At 41.8% G+C, this 19,612-nt stretch overlaps 1 protein-coding gene across 1 annotated transcript in view; it reads right to left on the bottom strand.

Annotated features, from left to right (window-relative positions):
• Positions 1–19,612, bottom strand: part of Mekk1 (mitogen-activated protein kinase kinase kinase 4) — a 1,037,736-nt gene that overhangs the window by 875,377 nt on the left and 142,747 nt on the right. Inside the window, exon 5 of the mRNA XM_071674802.1 lies at positions 10,278–10,463. Coding sequence (XP_071530903.1) covers positions 10,278–10,463 — 186 coding nt within the window. The remainder of the gene's footprint in view (positions 1–10,277; positions 10,464–19,612) is intronic.

Genomic DNA, 19,612 nt, shown 5'->3' with positions numbered 1-19,612 from the left:
GAGCAAGGGAAGGAGTAGCAATACTCCTGAAACAGGAGTTGTGGGAGTATGTGATAGAGTGTAAGAAAGAAAATTCTCGATTAATATGGGTAAAACTGAAAGTTGATGGGGAGAGGTGGGTGATTATTGGTGCATATGCACCTGGGCATGAGAAGAAAGATCAAGAGAGGCAAGTGTTTTGGGAGCAGCTGAATGAGTGTGTTAGTGGTTTTGATGCACGAGACCGGGTCATAGTGATGGGTGATTTGAATGCAAAGGTGAGTAATGTGGCAGTTGAGGGAATAATTGGTATACATGGGGTGTTCAGTGTTGTAAATGGAAATGGTGAAGAGCTTGTAGATTTATGTGCTGAAAAAGGACTGATGATTGGGAATACCTGGTTTAAAAAGCGAGATATACATAAGTATACTTATGTAAGTAGGAGAGATGGCCAGAGAGCGTTATTGGATTACGTGTTAATTGACAGGCGTGCGAAAGAGAGACTTTTGGATGTTAATGTGCTGAGAGGTGCAACTGGAGGGATGTCTGATCATTATCTTGTGGAGGCTAAGGTGAAGATTTGTATGGGTTTTCAGAAAAGAAGAGTGAATGTTGGGGTGAAGAGGGTGGTGAGAGTAAGTGAGCTTGAGAAGGAGACCTGTGTGAGGAAGTACCAGGAGAGACTGAGTACAGAATGGAAAAAGGTGAGAACAATGGAAGTAAGGGGAGTGGGGGAGGAATGGGATGTATTTAGGGAATCAGTGATGGATTGCGCAAAAGATGCTTGTGGCATGAGAAGAGTGGGAGGTGGGTTGATTAGAAAGGGTAGTGAGTGGTGGGATGAAGAAGTAAGAGTATTAGTGAAAGAGAAGAGAGAGGCATTTGGACGATTTTTGCAGGGAAAAAATGCAATTGAGTGGGAGATGTATAAAAGAAAGAGACAGGAGGTCAAGAGAAAGGTGCAAGAGGTGAAAAAAAGGGCAAATGAGAGTTGGGGTGAGAGAGTATCATTAAATTTTAGGGAGAATAAAAAGATGTTCTGGAAGGAGGTAAATAAAGTGCGTAAGACAAGGGAGCAAATGGGAACTTCAGTGAAGGGCGCAAATGGGGAGGTGATAACAAGTAGTGGTGATGTGAGAAGGAGATGGAGTGAGTATTTTGAAGGTTTGTTGAATGTGTTTGATGATAGAGTGGCAGATATAGGGTGTTTTGGTCGAGGTGGTGTGCAAAGTGAGAGGGTTAGGGAAAATGATTTGGTAAACAGAGAAGAGGTAGTGAAAGCTTTGCGGAAGATGAAAGCCGGCAAGGCAGCAGGTTTGGATGGTATTGCAGTGGAATTTATTAAAAAAGGGGGTGACTGTATTGTTGACTGGTTGGTAAGGTTATTTAATGTATGTATGACTCATGGTGAGGTGCCTGAGGATTGGCGGAATGCGTGCATAGTGCCATTGTACAAAGGCAAAGGGGATAAGAGTGAGTGCTCAAATTACAGAGGTATAAGTTTGTTGAGTATTCCTGGTAAATTATATGAGAGGGTATTGACTGAAAGGGTGAAGGCATGTACAGAGCATCAGATTGGGGAAGAGCAGTGTGGTTTCAGAAGTGGTAGAGGACGTGTGGATCAGGTGTTTGCTTTGAAGAATGTATGTGAGAAATACTTAGAAAAGCAAATGGATTTGTATGTAGCATTTATGGATCTGGAGAAGGCATATGATAGAGTTGATAGAGATGCTCTGTGGAAGGTATTAAGAATATATGGTGTGGGAGGAAAGTTGTTAGAAGCAGTGAAAAGTTTTTATCGAGGATGTCAGGCATGTGTACGTGTAGGAAGAGAGGAAAGTGATTGGTTCTCAGTGAATGTAGGTTTGCAGCAGGGGTGTGTGATGTCTCCATGGTTGTTTAATTTGTTTATGGATGGGGTTGTTAGGGAGGTAAATGCAAGAGTTTTGGAAAGAGGGGCAAGTATGAAGTCTGTTGGGGATGAGAGAGCTTGGGAAGTGAGTCAGTTGTTGCTCGCTGATGATACAGCGCTGGTGGCTGATTCATGTGAGAAACTGCAGAAGCTGGTGACTGAGTTTGGAAAAGTGTGTGGAAGAAGAAAGTTAAGAGTAAATGTGAATAAGAGCAAGGTTATTAGGTACAGTAGGGTTGAGGATCAAGTCAATTGGGAGGCGAGTTTGAATGGAGAAAAACTGGAGGAAGTGAAGTGTTTTAGATATCTGGGAGTGGATCTGGCAGCGGATGGAACCATGGAAGCGGAAGTGGATCATAGGGTGGGGGAGGGGGCGAAAATTCTGGGGGCCTTGAAGAATGTGTGGAAGTCGAGAACATTATCTCGGAAAGCAAAAATGGGTATGTTTGAAGGAATAGTGGTTCCAACAATGTTGTATGGTTGCGAGGCGTGGGCTATGGATAGAGTTGTGCGCAGGAGGATGGATGTGCTGGAAATGAGATGTTTGAGGACAATGTGTGGTGTGAGGTGGTTTGATCGAGTGAGTAACGTAAGGGTAAGAGAGATGTGTGGAAATAAAAAGAGCGTGGTTGAGAGAGCAGAAGAGGGTGTTTTGAAGTGGGTTGGGCACATGGAGAGGATGAGTGAGGAAAGATTGACCAAGAGGATATATGTGTCGGAGGTGGAGGGAACAAGGAGAAGAGGGAGACCAAATTGGAGGTGGAAAGATGGAGTGAAAAAGATTTTGTGTGATCGGGGCCTGAACATACAGGAGGGTGAAAGGCATGTGCAGGAATAGAGTGAATTGGAGCGATGTGGTATACCGGGGTTGCCGTGCTGTCAGTGGATTGAACAAGGGCATGTGAAGTGTCTGGGGTAGACTATGGAAAATTCTGTGGAGCCTGGATGTGAAAAGGAGCTGTGGGCTCAATGCATTACACACAACAGCTAGAGACTGATTGTGAACGAATGTGGCCTTTGTTGTCTTTTTCCAAGCGATACTTCATGCGGGTGTGGGGGGAGGGGGGTGCCATTTCATGGGTGGTGGGGGTGGCGACAGGAATGGATGAAGGCAGCAAGTATATATATATGCACATGTGTATATATGTATAAGTCTGTGTATGTATATGCATGTATACGTTGAAATGTACAGGTATGTATATGTGCGTGTGTGGGTGTTTATGTATATACATGTGTATGTGGGTGGGTTGGGCCATTCTTTCGTCTGTTTCCTTGCACTACCTCGCTAACACGGGAGACAGCGACAAAGTATAATAAATCAAATATATAAAATGTGCGCGTATGGGCATTTATGTAAATATATGTGTATATGAGGTATGGGGCCATTTTTCATCTGTTTCCTGGTGCTATCTCGCTGACTCGGGAAACAGTGATTAAGTATGATAAATTTTTTTTTTTTTTTTTTGCTTTGTCGCTGTCTCCCGCGTTTGCGAGGTAGCGCAAGGAAACAGACAAAGAAATGGCCCAACCCACCCCCATACACATGCCTTGATTCAATCCACTCACAGCACGTCAACCCCGGTATACCACATCGCTCCAATTCACTCTATTCTTTGCCCTCCTTTCACCCTCCTGCATGTTCAGGCCCCTGATCACACAAAATCTTTTTCACTCCATCTTTCCACCTCCAATTTGGTCTCCCTCTTCTCCTCGTTCCCTCCACCTCCGACACATATATTCTCTTGGTCAATCTTTCCTCACTCATTCTCTCCATGTGACCAAACCATTTCAAAACACCCTCTTCTGCTCTCTCAACCACGCTCTTTTTATTTCCACACATCTCTCTTACCCTTACGTTACTTACTCGATCAAACCACCTCACACCACACATTCTCCTCAAACATCTCATTTCCAGCACATCCATCCTCCTGTGCACAACTCTATCCATAGTCCACGCCTCGCAACCATACAACATTGTTGGAACCACTATTCCTTCAAACATACCCATTTTTGCTTTCCGAGATAATGTTCTCGACTTCCACACATTCTTCAAGGCTCCCAGAATTTTCGCCCCCCTCCCCCACCCTATGATCCACTTCCGCTTCCATGGTTCCATCTGCTGCCAGATCCACTCCCAGATATCTAAAACACTTCACTTCCTCCAGTTTTTCTCCATTCAAACTTACCTCCCAATTGCCTTGACCCTCAACCCTACTGTACCTAATAACCTTGCTCTTATTCACATTTACTCTTAACTTTCTTCTTTCACACACTGCCAAACTCAGTCACCAGCTTCTGCAGTTTCTCACATGAATCAGCCACCAGCGCTGTATCATCAGCGAACAACAACTGACACTTCCCAAGCTCTCTCATCCCCAACAGACTTCATACTTGCCCCTCTTTCCAAAACTCTTGCATTCACCTCCCTAACAACCCCATCCATAAACAAATTAAACAACCATGGAGACATCACACACCCCTGCCGCAAACCTACATTCACTGAGAACCAATCACTTTCCTCTCTTCCTACACGTACACATGCCTTACATCCTCCATAAAAACTTTTCACTGCTTCTAACAACTTGCCTCCCACACCATATATTCTGAATACCTTCCACAGAGCATCTCTATCAACTCTATCATATGCCTTCTCCAGATCCATAAATGCTACATACAAATCCATTTGCTTTTCTAAGTATTTCTCACATACATTCTTCAAAGCAAACACCTGATCCACACATCCTCTACCACTTCTGAAACCACACTGCTCTTCCCCAATCTGATGCTCTGTACATGCCTTCACCCTCTCAATCAATACCCTCCCATATAATTTGCCATGATAAAATATAATAATAAATAAATATGTGTATATAAGTGGATGGGCCATTCTTCATGTTTCCTGGTGCTACCTCACTGATGAGGGAAATGGTGATCAAGTGTAATGAATAAATGTGTATAAAAAAGTTAACAAGTTGAAGGATGAGTTTAATAATATCAGTCATCTGCGGTCATGGTCAGGGTCACCACACACAGCTTTCACTTGAAAACGAACAAAGGCTACCACACTGGAAGGTGATCAATGTCATTTTACTATTTGGAAAAGGGGCAAGCAAGGATCATCCTTAACTAGTTTAGTTTAAATTGGCCCAGTAGTTTCAGAAAAGTATAGGGTAAATATCTAGTGTCCCTTGTTAACCCAAGTCACATTAAAAAAATTATTATCCCAAGATATCATGTGTGGGGTTCCAAAAACAATTTTTATCATTCCCAGGAGACAAGAGCATAATAAGTGTCAGTCCTCTCAAGAGATGGCATTACAAGCACTTATTCACTTCTGCATATGAAAACATGGTGAGGCATCTCTCTACAGAGGTGCAAGCATTTGCCTTTGTTTTGCTTGCTTTTCCACCATTCTTTTCACCCCAAAATATACTGTTGATGAATATGATGGTGATGACTATGGAGACATACAAATGAAGATAATACCTCATCTAAAGAAGGGAAAGCTTTAACAGTGGTAATCCAGCAAATGAAATCAAAGAGAAGAGTCTCTTGGAAGAAGTATAAGTATCTGGTTTATTTCTGACTTTCCACAATTTTTTCACTCAGTAGGCTAGGTATGATGAATATTACAGTGACGACTATACAGACACACAATAAAGAAAATATTGCAAGATTCCACAAGCTCCATCTTGGATAGTCCAGCTGATGCTATTGGGTAGACTAAAGTAAAGCTAACTTTACCTCTTATTGTTCGTGTTCAACCATTTGCTTTTGCTGGTAATGACACCATTAGTTATGTAAATGATGAACATCAGAATATGTAGTAGAATTTTCAAGTTTCATTAAAGTTTCATTAATGTATATTATCCCTGGGGATAAGGGTGAAAGAATACTTCCCACGTATTCCTCGCGTGTCGTAGAAAGCGACTAGAGGGGACGGGAGCGGGGGGCCAGAAATCCTCCCCTCCTTGTATTAACTTTCTAAAATGGGAAACAGAAGAAGGAGTCACGCGGGGAGTGCTCATCCTCCTCGAATGCTCAGAGTGGGGTGCCTAAATGTGTGTGGATGTAACCAAGATGTGAAAAAAGGAGAGATAGGTAGTATGTTTGAGGAAAGGAACCTGGATGTTTTGGCTCTGAGTGAAACGAAGCTCAAGGGTAAAGGGGAAGAGTGGTTTGGGAATGTCTGGGGAGTAAAGTCAGGGGTTAGTGAGAGGACAAGAGCAAGGGAAGGAGTAGCAATACTCCTGAAACAGGAGTTGTGGGAGTATGTGATAGAGTGTAAGAAAGAAAATTCTCGATTAATATGGGTAAAACTGAAAGTTGATGGGGAGAGGTGGGTGATTATTGGTGCATATGCACCTGGGCATGAGAAGAAAGATCAAGAGAGGCAAGTGTTTTGGGAGCAGCTGAATGAGTGTGTTAGTGGTTTTGATGCACGAGACCGGGTCATAGTGATGGGTGATTTGAATGCAAAGGTGAGTAATGTGGCAGTTGAGGGAATAATTGGTATACATGGGGTGTTCAGTGTTGTAAATGGAAATGGTGAAGAGCTTGTAGATTTATGTGCTGAAAAAGGACTGATGATTGGGAATACCTGGTTTAAAAAGCGAGATATACATAAGTATACTTATGTAAGTAGGAGAGATGGCCAGAGAGCGTTATTGGATTACGTGTTAATTGACAGGCGTGCGAAAGAGAGACTTTTGGATGTTAATGTGCTGAGAGGTGCAACTGGAGGGATGTCTGATCATTATCTTGTGGAGGCTAAGGTGAAGATTTGTATGGGTTTTCAGAAAAGAAGAGTGAATGTTGGGGTGAAGAGGGTGGTGAGAGTAAGTGAGCTTGAGAAGGAGACCTGTGTGAGGAAGTACCAGGAGAGACTGAGTACAGAATGGAAAAAGGTGAGAACAATGGAAGTAAGGGGAGTGGGGGAGGAATGGGATGTATTTAGGGAATCAGTGATGGATTGCGCAAAAGATGCTTGTGGCATGAGAAGAGTGGGAGGTGGGTTGATTAGAAAGGGTAGTGAGTGGTGGGATGAAGAAGTAAGAGTATTAGTGAAAGAGAAGAGAGAGGCATTTGGACGATTTTTGCAGGGAAAAAATGCAATTGAGTGGGAGATGTATAAAAGAAAGAGACAGGAGGTCAAGAGAAAGGTGCAAGAGGTGAAAAAAAGGGCAAATGAGAGTTGGGGTGAGAGAGTATCATTAAATTTTAGGGAGAATAAAAAGATGTTCTGGAAGGAGGTAAATAAAGTGCGTAAGACAAGGGAGCAAATGGGAACTTCAGTGAAGGGCGCAAATGGGGAGGTGATAACAAGTAGTGGTGATGTGAGAAGGAGATGGAGTGAGTATTTTGAAGGTTTGTTGAATGTGTTTGATGATAGAGTGGCAGATATAGGGTGTTTTGGTCGAGGTGGTGTGCAAAGTGAGAGGGTTAGGGAAAATGATTTGGTAAACAGAGAAGAGGTAGTGAAAGCTTTGCGGAAGATGAAAGCCGGCAAGGCAGCAGGTTTGGATGGTATTGCAGTGGAATTTATTAAAAAAGGGGGTGACTGTATTGTTGACTGGTTGGTAAGGTTATTTAATGTATGTATGACTCATGGTGAGGTGCCTGAGGATTGGCGGAATGCGTGCATAGTGCCATTGTACAAAGGCAAAGGGGATAAGAGTGAGTGCTCAAATTACAGAGGTATAAGTTTGTTGAGTATTCCTGGTAAATTATATGAGAGGGTATTGACTGAAAGGGTGAAGGCATGTACAGAGCATCAGATTGGGGAAGAGCAGTGTGGTTTCAGAAGTGGTAGAGGACGTGTGGATCAGGTGTTTGCTTTGAAGAATGTATGTGAGAAATACTTAGAAAAGCAAATGGATTTGTATGTAGCATTTATGGATCTGGAGAAGGCATATGATAGAGTTGATAGAGATGCTCTGTGGAAGGTATTAAGAATATATGGTGTGGGAGGAAAGTTGTTAGAAGCAGTGAAAAGTTTTTATCGAGGATGTCAGGCATGTGTACGTGTAGGAAGAGAGGAAAGTGATTGGTTCTCAGTGAATGTAGGTTTGCAGCAGGGGTGTGTGATGTCTCCATGGTTGTTTAATTTGTTTATGGATGGGGTTGTTAGGGAGGTAAATGCAAGAGTTTTGGAAAGAGGGGCAAGTATGAAGTCTGTTGGGGATGAGAGAGCTTGGGAAGTGAGTCAGTTGTTGCTCGCTGATGATACAGCGCTGGTGGCTGATTCATGTGAGAAACTGCAGAAGCTGGTGACTGAGTTTGGAAAAGTGTGTGGAAGAAGAAAGTTAAGAGTAAATGTGAATAAGAGCAAGGTTATTAGGTACAGTAGGGTTGAGGATCAAGTCAATTGGGAGGCGAGTTTGAATGGAGAAAAACTGGAGGAAGTGAAGTGTTTTAGATATCTGGGAGTGGATCTGGCAGCGGATGGAACCATGGAAGCGGAAGTGGATCATAGGGTGGGGGAGGGGGCGAAAATTCTGGGGGCCTTGAAGAATGTGTGGAAGTCGAGAACATTATCTCGGAAAGCAAAAATGGGTATGTTTGAAGGAATAGTGGTTCCAACAATGTTGTATGGTTGCGAGGCGTGGGCTATGGATAGAGTTGTGCACAGGAGGATGGATGTGCTGGAAATGAGATGTTTGAGGACAATGTGTGGTGTGAGGTGGTTTGATCGAGTGAGTAACGTAAGGGTAAGAGAGATGTGTGGAAATAAAAAGAGCGTGGTTGAGAGAGCAGAAGAGGGTGTTTTGAAGTGGTTTGGGCACATGGAGAGGATGAGTGAGGAAAGATTGACCAAGAGGATATATGTGTCGGAGGTGGAGGGAACAAGGAGAAGAGGGAGACCAAATTGGAGGTGGAAAGATGGAGTGAAAAAGATTTTGTGTGATCGGGGCCTGAACATGCAGGAGGGTGAAAGGAGGGCAAGGAATAGAGTGAATTGGAGCGATGTGGTATACCGGGGTTGACGTGCTGTCAGTGGATTGAATCAAGGCATGTGAAGCGTCTGGGGTAAACCATGGAAAGCTGTGTAGGTATGTATATTTGCGTGTGTGGACGTATGTATATACATGTGTATGGGGGGGGTTGGGCCATTTCTTTCGTCTGTTTCCTTGCGCTACCTCGCAAACGCGGGAGACAGCGACAAAGTATAATAAAAAATAATAATAATATTAAAGTAGAAATGACATTTCTGACATGGTTGGTGAAGGGACAAGTAGATGTGTAAAGCAAAGGCAGATGGCAGCATCACTTAATAAAACAAATAGTACCATATCAGAAGCAATTACAGATACAGATTAAATGCATTTCCCTGACAGTCATTTTTTTTCTTTATTTCTGGCAATCTATTGTTTCTCTTTCTTTGTTATTTCTTATGCCTTCTGCAATGTAAAATTCAAATAAAGGTCAATTTTCTATTTTCTATAATTACTTTTGTGTCTGTTGAAATGACTTGGACTTGCAGCAACTGTGAATTTCATTATGTTATATTTTCTAAAAGATCAGCACTTGAAACAAAATATCTTATGTGTTGCTTTTTCTATTTGTATACATTTCAATATTAATTAAAAACTGGATGATTTTTAGGAACATATTTAGAAAAAAGAAGGGTAAGGGGAGGAGTGAATGGATGGACAACAACTATTCTTAGTAACAACAGCAATGTTGAATGAAGGTCAGTGTCACTAGACACAATTCTGGAAGGGAACCATCTGAGAAACATCCCTGATAAGACTGGTCCTAACTAACCCATTACTTTTGGAAAAAATGATGAAATGGGAAACATTAACAGATGGATGACAGACAACAAGTGATGACAAAAGCTCACATGGCTTTCAATGAGGAAGCTAAAAAGGACTACAGAGAGAGAAAAGTACTTCCTCTATCTCCTCTGCTTTTTTTTTCATACCTGACTGTCGTTTCCTACATTAGCAAGGTTGCACCATGAGCAGACAAAGAAAGGCCTTTCCTCTTCATTTACTACCTTTTATGGGGTAAAATAAGTAAGTCTAAAAATAAACAAGAAGGTGAGAAAGGATGCAAAATCAGTAAGTAAATTCTCCATGTCCCACTTCATTACCTTTTCCCAGCAATACCCTCCTTCCCTAAATCACACTAAATATCAAGCATTACACACTGAGAAAAGGGTTGGCAAGAGAAATACTGAAAATAAGAACATGATAGATGTATGGTAAAGGAACATTCACAAAAATAGGATCCCTGGCCACAACCCCAAAGGCTAGCAAATACAGTATGTATACCCAATTCCTTGAGGTAGACATGCTACCCTTCTACCTTATTCTGCAGTGTATATCATGATAGAAAAATGTATTCAACTAACCCAAGAACCAAAGTCTTTAAAACTCACCTGACGTTGACTGAATGAAATTTCCTGAGTGCCAGATTTGACTAGACTCTGTAGCTGGGCAAAGAAACGAACACGATCTGGAGGTAGTTCCGCACCAGAAATCTTACAGCCATCAATCTGATCTGGTTCATCCCCATCATCCAATATTCTACATGAAACACTCATATAGCGAGATCTTGAATCAACCTTAGCAAGATAAAAGAGAGAATATTCAGTCATTTACATAATTTCGTGACAAAATTGTATACACAAAGGTACACAGTTGAACAAGACATGGAAGAAAAAAACATGGACACTTCAAAAATAATAAACTGGAAAAAATATTGGAATGATGATAAATATGAAAGTAAGGAACACCAAATGGAGACAGAGCAGAACTTTTTATGCAAACATTAGACAGATCCAAATATGCAGTAAGTCTTATGATTCCAAGTATTAAGTAAACTGAAATATCTTTCACTGCAAACAGGGGCCACTGTAAGCATTATGTGAAAAGCAGCATACTACCTACAGAACTACTAATATAAATGTTATTGCGAAAGATGAAATACAATGAAACCATTCTTTCTCACCTCAATCTAAATGGACTCAATAACCTTCATACCATTAAAATATTGATAAAGGAAAATGTCATTATAATGCATTATAAATAAATGATACAGGTTGAGTATCCCTTATCCAAAATGCCTGGGGCCATAAGTGTTTTGGATTTTGGACTATTTGCACATACATAATGAGATGTCTTAGGAATGGGACCCAAGTCTAAGCACAAAATCCATTTATGTTCCATATATACCTTATACACAGAGCCTGAAGGTAGTTCATAAAATATCTAAAATAATTCTGTGCTTGAAACAAAGCTTGTGTAACACGGAACCATCAGGAAGCTAAGGTGTCACAATCTCAGCCACCCATGTGGACAATCTGTGGTTGTTTGGCATTACCTTCATTCCTGACTCTAAATTTATATGCTACTAGTAAGCAATCATTTTCTTACAATTATCCACAAACAAGTACTTAACAGTAAAAATATGAAATTCCACTTATATCATTACAATTTTTCCACTTGTAATTTCATGTTGCTGTTCAAAAAGTTTTGAATTTTGGAGCATTTTCAATTTCAGATTTTCGGATTAGGGATGCTCAACCTGTACTTTTCACATTCCTGAAAGCTCGATTTTTGTACAAACAATTATTCTACTTGGAAAAAAATACCAGAAACTATGAATCAAATTAAGCATATATATATCTTAAGAGTAAATGTGAAGAAGAGCAAGGTTATTAGGTACAGTAGGGTTGAGGGTCAAGTCAATTGGGAGGTAAGTTTGAATGGAGAAAGACTGGAGGAAGTAAAGTGTTTTAGATATCTGGGAGTGGATCTGGCAGCGGATGGAACCATAGAAGCGGAAGTGAATCATAGGGTGGGAGAGGGGGCGAAAATCCTGGGAGCCTTGAAGAATGTTTGGAAGTCGAGAGCATTATCTCGGAAAGCAAAAATGGGTATGTTTGAAGGAATAGTGGTTCCAACAATGTTGTATGGTTGCGAGGCGTGGGCTATTTACAGACTTGTGCGCAGGAGGGTGGATGTGCTGGAAATGAGATGTTTGAGGACAATGTGTGGTGTGAGGTGGTTTGATCGAGTAAGTAATGTAAGGGTAAGAGAGATGTGTGGAAATAAAAAGAGCGTGGTTGAGAGAGCAGAAGAGGGTGTTTTGAAATGGTTTGGGCACATGGAGAGAATGAGTGAGGAAAGATTGACCAAGAGGATATATGTGTCGGAGGTGGAGGGAACGAGGAGAAGTGGGAGACCAAATTGGAGGTGGAAAGATGGAGTGAAAAAGATTTTGAGTGATCAGGGCCTGAACATGCAGGAGGGTGAAAGGCGGGCAAGGAATAGAGTGAATTGGATCGATGTGGTACACCGGGGTTGATGTGCTGTCAGTGGATTGAATCAGGGCATGTGAAGCGTCTGGGGTAAACCATGGAAAGTTGTGTGGGGCCTGGATGTGGAAAGGGAGCTGTGGTTTCAGGGCATTATTGCATGACAGCTAGAGACTGAGTGTGAACGAATGGGGCCTTTGTTGTCTTTTCCTAGTGCTACCTCGCACACATGAGGGGGGAGGGGGATGGTATTCCATGTATGGCGAGGTGGCGATGGAAATGAATAAAGGCAGACAGTGTGAATTGTGTGCATGGGTATATATGTATGTGTCTGTGTGTGTATATGTGTACATTGAGATGTATAGGTATGTATATTTGCGTGTGTGGACTTGTATGTATATACATGTGTATGGGGGTGGGTTGGGCCATTTCTTTCGTCTGTTTCCTTGCACTACCTAGCAAAAGCGGGAGACAGCGACAAAAGAAAAAATAAAAATAAAAATAAAAATAAAAAAAAAATATCTACTCATCTTTTCTGTTTTTCATACTTATTCACACTATCAAGTGTTAGAGAGGTAGCACCAGGAACAAATGAAAAAAAGACCCCAATTGCTCACATTTATTCTCTAGCTGTCATACGTAATACCCCAAAATCAGCCCCTCATCTTCAACAAAACCTCAGAGACCTTTCTGTGTTTCCCCTAGATATGTCATATTCCCTAGTTCAGTCCATCTGACTACATGTTGCCTCCTGTATACCACACTGTTCCAATTCACTCTATCTCATTCATGTCTTTCACCTTCATATTCAGGCCTCAAACATTCAAAATTATTTTCACTTCATCTCCATCTCCAGTTTAGTTCTCCCTTCTTCATGCCCCACCCCCCCAAACACACACACACACACACTTCTGACACATATATATCCGGTGTCAACCTTTCCTACTTTGAAACACTTTACTAAGTAAGTTGTTTGTCCCTACCTTTCTATGTATTTTCTATTCATTATTCTTGATCGCCATTTCCCATGTCAGTGAGGCAATGCCAGGAACCAGATCAAGAATGGCCCATCCACTGATATACACACACTTATATATATAAACAACCATAAATGCATATATACATAAATATACATATCAACACATACATATATACAAACACATACACAGATATTCATTTTTCATATTTATTATACTTAATTGCCATCTCCTGCGCTGGTGAGGCAGCCCAAGGAAACAGACGAAAGAATGGCAAAAACCCACCCACATACACATGAACATATTCATACATGCTGCCTTCATCCATTACCGTCTCCATCCTGCCACTCATACATATCAACACATACACATATACAAACACACACAGACATGTATTCTCTACATTTATTATACTTAATTGCCATCTGCCACATTACCGAGGTAGCGCAAAGAAACAGATGAAATAAATGGCCCAAACCCACCCACATACACATGTGTATGCATAAACGCCCACACATGCACATATAAATACCTATACATTTTAATGTACACATGCATATACATTTTTTTTTTTTTTTTTTTTTTTTTTTTTTACTTTGTCGCTGTCTCCCGCGTTTGCGAGGTAGCGCAAGGAAACAGACGAAAGAAATGGCCCAACCCCCCCCCATACACATGTACATACACACGTCCACACACGCAAATATACATACCTACACAGCTTTCCATGGTTTACCCCAGACGCTTCAGATGCATTGATTCACTCCACTGACAGCACGTCAACCCCTGTATACCACATCGCTCCAATTCACTCTATTCCTTGCCCTCCTTTCACCCTCCTGCATGTTCAGGCCCCGATCACACAAAATCTTTTTCACTCCATCTTTCCACCTCCAATTTGGTCTCCCTCTTCTCCTCGTTCCCTCCACCTCCGACACATATATCCTCTTGGTCAATCTTTCCTCACTCATTCTCTCCATGTGCCCAAACCATTTCAAAACACCCTCTTCTGCTCTCTCAACCACGCTCTTTTTATTACACACATCTCTTTTACCCTTTTACTGCTTACTCGATCATACCACCTCACACCACATATTGTTCTCAAGCATTTCATTTCCAACACATCAACCCTCCTCCAAACAACCCTATCTATAGCCCATGTCTCGCAACCATATAACATTGTTGAAAGCACCATTCCTTCAAACATACCCATTTTTGCTCTCCAAGATAACATTCTCGCCTTCCACACATTCTTCAATGATCAGAGGAACCTTCGCTCCCTCCCGTACCCTGTGACTCACTTCCACTTCCATGGTTCCATCCACTGCTAAATCCACTCTCAGATATCTAAAACACTTCACTTCCTCCAGTTTTTCTCCATTCAAACTTACCTCCCAGTTGACATGTCCCTCAACCCTACTGAACCTAATAACCTTGCTCTTCGTCACATCTACTTTCAGCTTTCTTCTTTCACACACTTTACCAAACTCAGTCACCAACTTCTGCAGTTTCTCACCCGAATCAGCCACCAGCACTGTATCATCAGCAAACAACTGACTCATTTCCCAAGCCCTCTCATCCACAACAAATTGCATACTTGCCCCTCTCTCCAAAACTCTTGCATTTACCTCCTTAGCCACCCCATCAATAAACAAATCAAATAACCATGAAGACATCACACACCCTGCCACAAACCGACATTCACTGGGAACCAATCACTGTCCGCTCTTCCTTCTCGTACACATGCCTTACATCCTTGGTAAAAAATTTTCACTGCTTCTAGCAATTTACCTCCCACACCAAATACTCTTAATACCTTCCACAAAGCATCTCTATCAACTCTATCATAAGCCTTCTCCAGACCCATAAATGCTACATACAAATCCATCTGTTTTTCTAAGTATTTCCCACATACATTCTTCAAAGCAAATGCCTGATTCACACATCCTCTACCACTTCTGAAACCACACTGCTCTTCCCCAACATGATGCTCTGTACATGCCTTTACCCTCTCAATCAATACCCTCCCATATAATTTCCCAGGAATACTCAACAAACTCTGTAATTTGAACATTCATCTTTCTATCCCCTTTGCCTTCATACAATGGCACTATGCATGCATTTCGCCAATCCTTAGGCACTTCACCATGAACCATACATACACTGAATATCCTTACCAACCAAGCAACAACACAGTCAACCTCTTTTTTAATAAATTCCTCTGTAATACCATCCAAACCCACCACATTGCCAGCTTTCATCTTCTGCAAAGCTTTTACTACCTCTTGTTTGTTTACCAAACTATTCTTCCTGAACCTCTCACTTCGCACACCACCTTGACCAAAACACCCTATATCTGCCACTCTATCATCAAACACATTCAACAAACCTTCAAAATACTCATTCCATCTCCTTACTTCACCACTACTTGTCATTACCTCCCCATTAGCTCTCTTCACCGATGTTCCCATTTGTTCTCTTGTCTTACACACTTTATTTACCTCCTTCCAAAATATCTTATCCTCCCTAAAATTTAATGATACTCTCTCACCCCAACTCTCATTTGCCCTCTTTTTCACCTCTTGCACCTTTCTCTTGACCTCCTACCACGTTCTTTTATACATCTCCCAGTCATTTACACTACTTCCCTGCAAAAATCATCCAAATGCCACTCTCTTCTCTTTTACTAACAATCTTACTTTTTCATCCCATCACTTACTACCCTTTCTAATCTACCCACCTTTTTCATGCCATAAGCATCTTTTGCACAAGCCATCACTGCTTCCCTAAATACATCCTATTCCTCCCCCACTCCCCTTACGTCATTTGCTCTCACCTTTTTCCATTCTGCACTCAATCTCTCCTGGTACTTCCTCACACAAGTCTGCTTTCCAAGCTCACTAATTCTCACCTCTCTCTTCACCCCAAGATTCTCTCTTCTTTTCTGAAAACCTCTACAAATCTTAACCTTTGCCCCCACAAGACAATGATCAGACATCCCCCCAGTAGCCCTTCTCAGCACATTAACATCCAAAAGTCTCTCTTTCATGTGCCTATCAATTAATACGTAATCTAACAACAATCTCTGGCCATCTCTCCTACTTACATATGTATACTTATATATATCTCTTTTTAAACCAGGTATTCCCAATCACCAGTCCTTTTTCAGCACATAAATCTACAAGCTCTTCACCATTTCCATTTACAACACTGAACACTCTATGTACACCAATCACATCATCAACTGCCACACTACTCACCTTTGTATTCAAATCACCCATCACTATAACCCGGTCTCATGCATCAAAGCTGCTAACACACTTACTCAGCTGCTCCCAAAACACTTGCCTCTCATGATCTTTCTTCTCTTGACCAGGTGCATATGCATCAATAATCAGCCTATCTCTCTCCATCAACTTTCAGTTTTACCCATATCAATCTAGAGTATACTTTCTTACACTATATCACATACCCCTACAACTCCTGTTTCAGGAGTAGTGCTACTCCTTCCTTTGCTCTTGTCCTCTCACCAACCCCTGACTTTACTCCCAAGACATTCCCAAACCACTCTTCCCCTTTACCCTTGTGCTTTGTTTCACTCAGAGCCAAAATATCCAGGTTCCTTTCCTCAAACATACTACCTCTCTCTCCTTTTATCTCATCTTGGTTACATCCACACACATTTAGACACTCCAATCTGAGCCTTCGAGGAGGATGAGCACTCCCTACATGACTCCTTCTGTTTCCCCTTTTAAAAAGTTAAATGCAAGCAGAGGAGGGTTTCTAGCCCCCCACTCCCGTCCCCTTAAGTCGCCTTCTACGACATGCGGGAATGCGTGAGAAGCAGTCTTTCTCTACTATCCCTAGGTATAGTACATACACAGATATATTCATATATATACAGGCACAAATTCATACTTGTTTGCCTTCATCCATTCCTGGCGCTACCCCACCCCACAGGAAACAGCATCGTTAACCACTTCTTCTGCAAGGTAGCACCAAGAAAACAAACAAAGAAGGACACATTCATTCACACTCAGTCTCCAGCTGTCATGTGTAATACACAAAAACCACAGCTCATTATCCACATCCAGGCCCCACAGACCTTTCCCTGGTTTACCCAAGATGTTTCACATGCCCTGGTTCAGTCCACTGACAGCATGTTGACCCCGGGATACCACATCATTTCAATTCACTCTATTCCTTGCACACCTCTCACCCTACAGCATGTTCAATCCCCGATCACTCAAAATCTTTTTCACTCCATCCTTCCACCTCCACTTTGGTCTCCTCCTTGTTTCCTCCAACACTGACACAGATATACTCTCTGTAAACCTTTCCTCACTCATTCTCTCCATATGTCCAAACCATTTCAACCACACTCTTTTTATTTCCACACATCTCTTACTATTTCATTTCATACTCGATCAAACCACTCACATCACATATTGTCCTCAAACATTTCATTTCCTACACATTCACCCTCCTCTGTACAACCATATCTATAGCCCATGCCTCGCAACCATATAATATTGTTGGAACTACTATTCCATCAAACATACCCACTTTTGCTCTCTGAGATAACATTCCTTCCACATATTCTTCATTGCTCCCAGAACCTTCACCCCCCTCCCCCACCCAGTGACTCATTTCCACTTCCATGGTTCTGCTCACTGCTAAGTCCACTCCCAGATATCTAAAACACTTCACTTCCTCCAATTTTTCTCCATTCAAACTTACATCCCAATCAACTTGTCCCTCAATCCTACTGAACATAATAACTTCGTTCTTATTCACATTTACTCTCAACTTGCTCCTTTCCCTCACTTTTCCAAACTCAGTTACCAACTTCTGCAGTTTCTCACTTGAATCAGCCACAAGTGCTGTATCATCAGCAAACAACTGACTCGCTTCCTAAGCCCTCTTATCCCCAACAGACTGCATACTCACCCCTCTCTCCAAAACACTTGCATTTACCTCCCTGACCACGCCATCACTGACAAATTAAACAACCATAGGGACATCACACACCCCTGCTGTAGGCTGACCTTCACTGGGAATGAATCACTATCCTCTCTTCCTACTCATACACATGCCTTACTTCCTTGGTAAAAACTTTTCACTACTTCTAGCAGCTTACCTCCCACACCGTTTACTCTTAAGACTTTCCACAAAGCATCTCTATCAACTCTAGATTCATAAATGCTACATAAAAATCCATCTGTTTTTCTAAGTATTTCTCTCACATATTCTTCATTGCTCCCAGAACCTTCACCCCCCTCCCCCACCCAGTGACTCATTTCCACTTCCATGGTTCTGCTCACTGCTAAGTCCACTCCCAGATATCTAAAACACTTCACTTCCTCCAATTTTTCTCCATTCAAACTTACATCCCAATCAACTTGTCCCTCAATCCTACTGAACATAATAACTTTGTTCTTATTCACATTTACTCTCAACTTGCTCCTTTCCCTCACTTTTCCAAACTCAGTTACCAACTTCTGCAGTTTCTCACTTGAATCAGCCACAAGTGCTGTATCATCAGCAAACAACTGACTCACTTCCAAAGCCCTCTTATCCCCAACAGACTGCATACTCACCCCTCTCTCCAAAACACTTGCATTTACCTCCCTGACCACGCCATCACTGACAAATTAAACAACCATAGGGACATCACACACCCCTGCCGTAGGCTGACCTTCACTGGGAATGAATCACTATCCTCTCTTCCTACTCATACACATGCCTTACTTCCTTGGTAAAAACTTTTCACTACTTCTAGCAGCTTACCTCCCACACCGTTTACTCTTAAGACTTTCCACAAAGCATCTCTATCAACTCTAGATTCATAAATGCTACATAAAAATCCATCTGTTTTTCTAAGTATTTCTCTCACATATTCTTCATTGCTCCCAGAACCTTCACCCCCCTCCCCCACCCAGTGACTCATTTCCACTTCCATGGTTCTGCTCACTGCTAAGTCCACTCCCAGATATCTAAAACACTTCACTTCCTCCAATTTTTCTCCATTCAAACTTACATCCCAATCAACTTGTCCCTCAATCCTACTGAACATAATAACTTTGTTCTTATTCACATTTACTCTCAACTTGCTCCTTTCCCTCACTTTTCCAAACTCAGTTACCAACTTCTGCAGTTTCTCACTTGAATCAGCCACAAGTGCTGTATCATCAGCAAACAACTGACTCACTTCCAAAGCCCTCTTATCCCCAACAGACTGCATACTCACCCCTCTCTCCAAAACACTTGCATTTACCTCCCTGACCACGCCATCACTGACAAATTAAACAACCATAGGGACATCACACACCCCTGCCGTAGGCTGACCTTCACTGGGAATGAATCACTATCCTCTCTTCCTACTCATACACATGCCTTACTTCCTTGGTAAAAACTTTTCACTACTTCTAGCAGCTTACCTCCCACACCGTTTACTCTTAAGACTTTCCACAAAGCATC

The sequence above is a fragment of the Panulirus ornatus genome, chromosome 20 (genome assembly GCF_036320965.1).
Source record: "Panulirus ornatus isolate Po-2019 chromosome 20, ASM3632096v1, whole genome shotgun sequence".
Classification (NCBI taxonomy): domain Eukaryota; kingdom Metazoa; phylum Arthropoda; class Malacostraca; order Decapoda; family Palinuridae; genus Panulirus; species Panulirus ornatus.
This window is presented reverse-complemented; position numbering and strand designations above follow the sequence as displayed.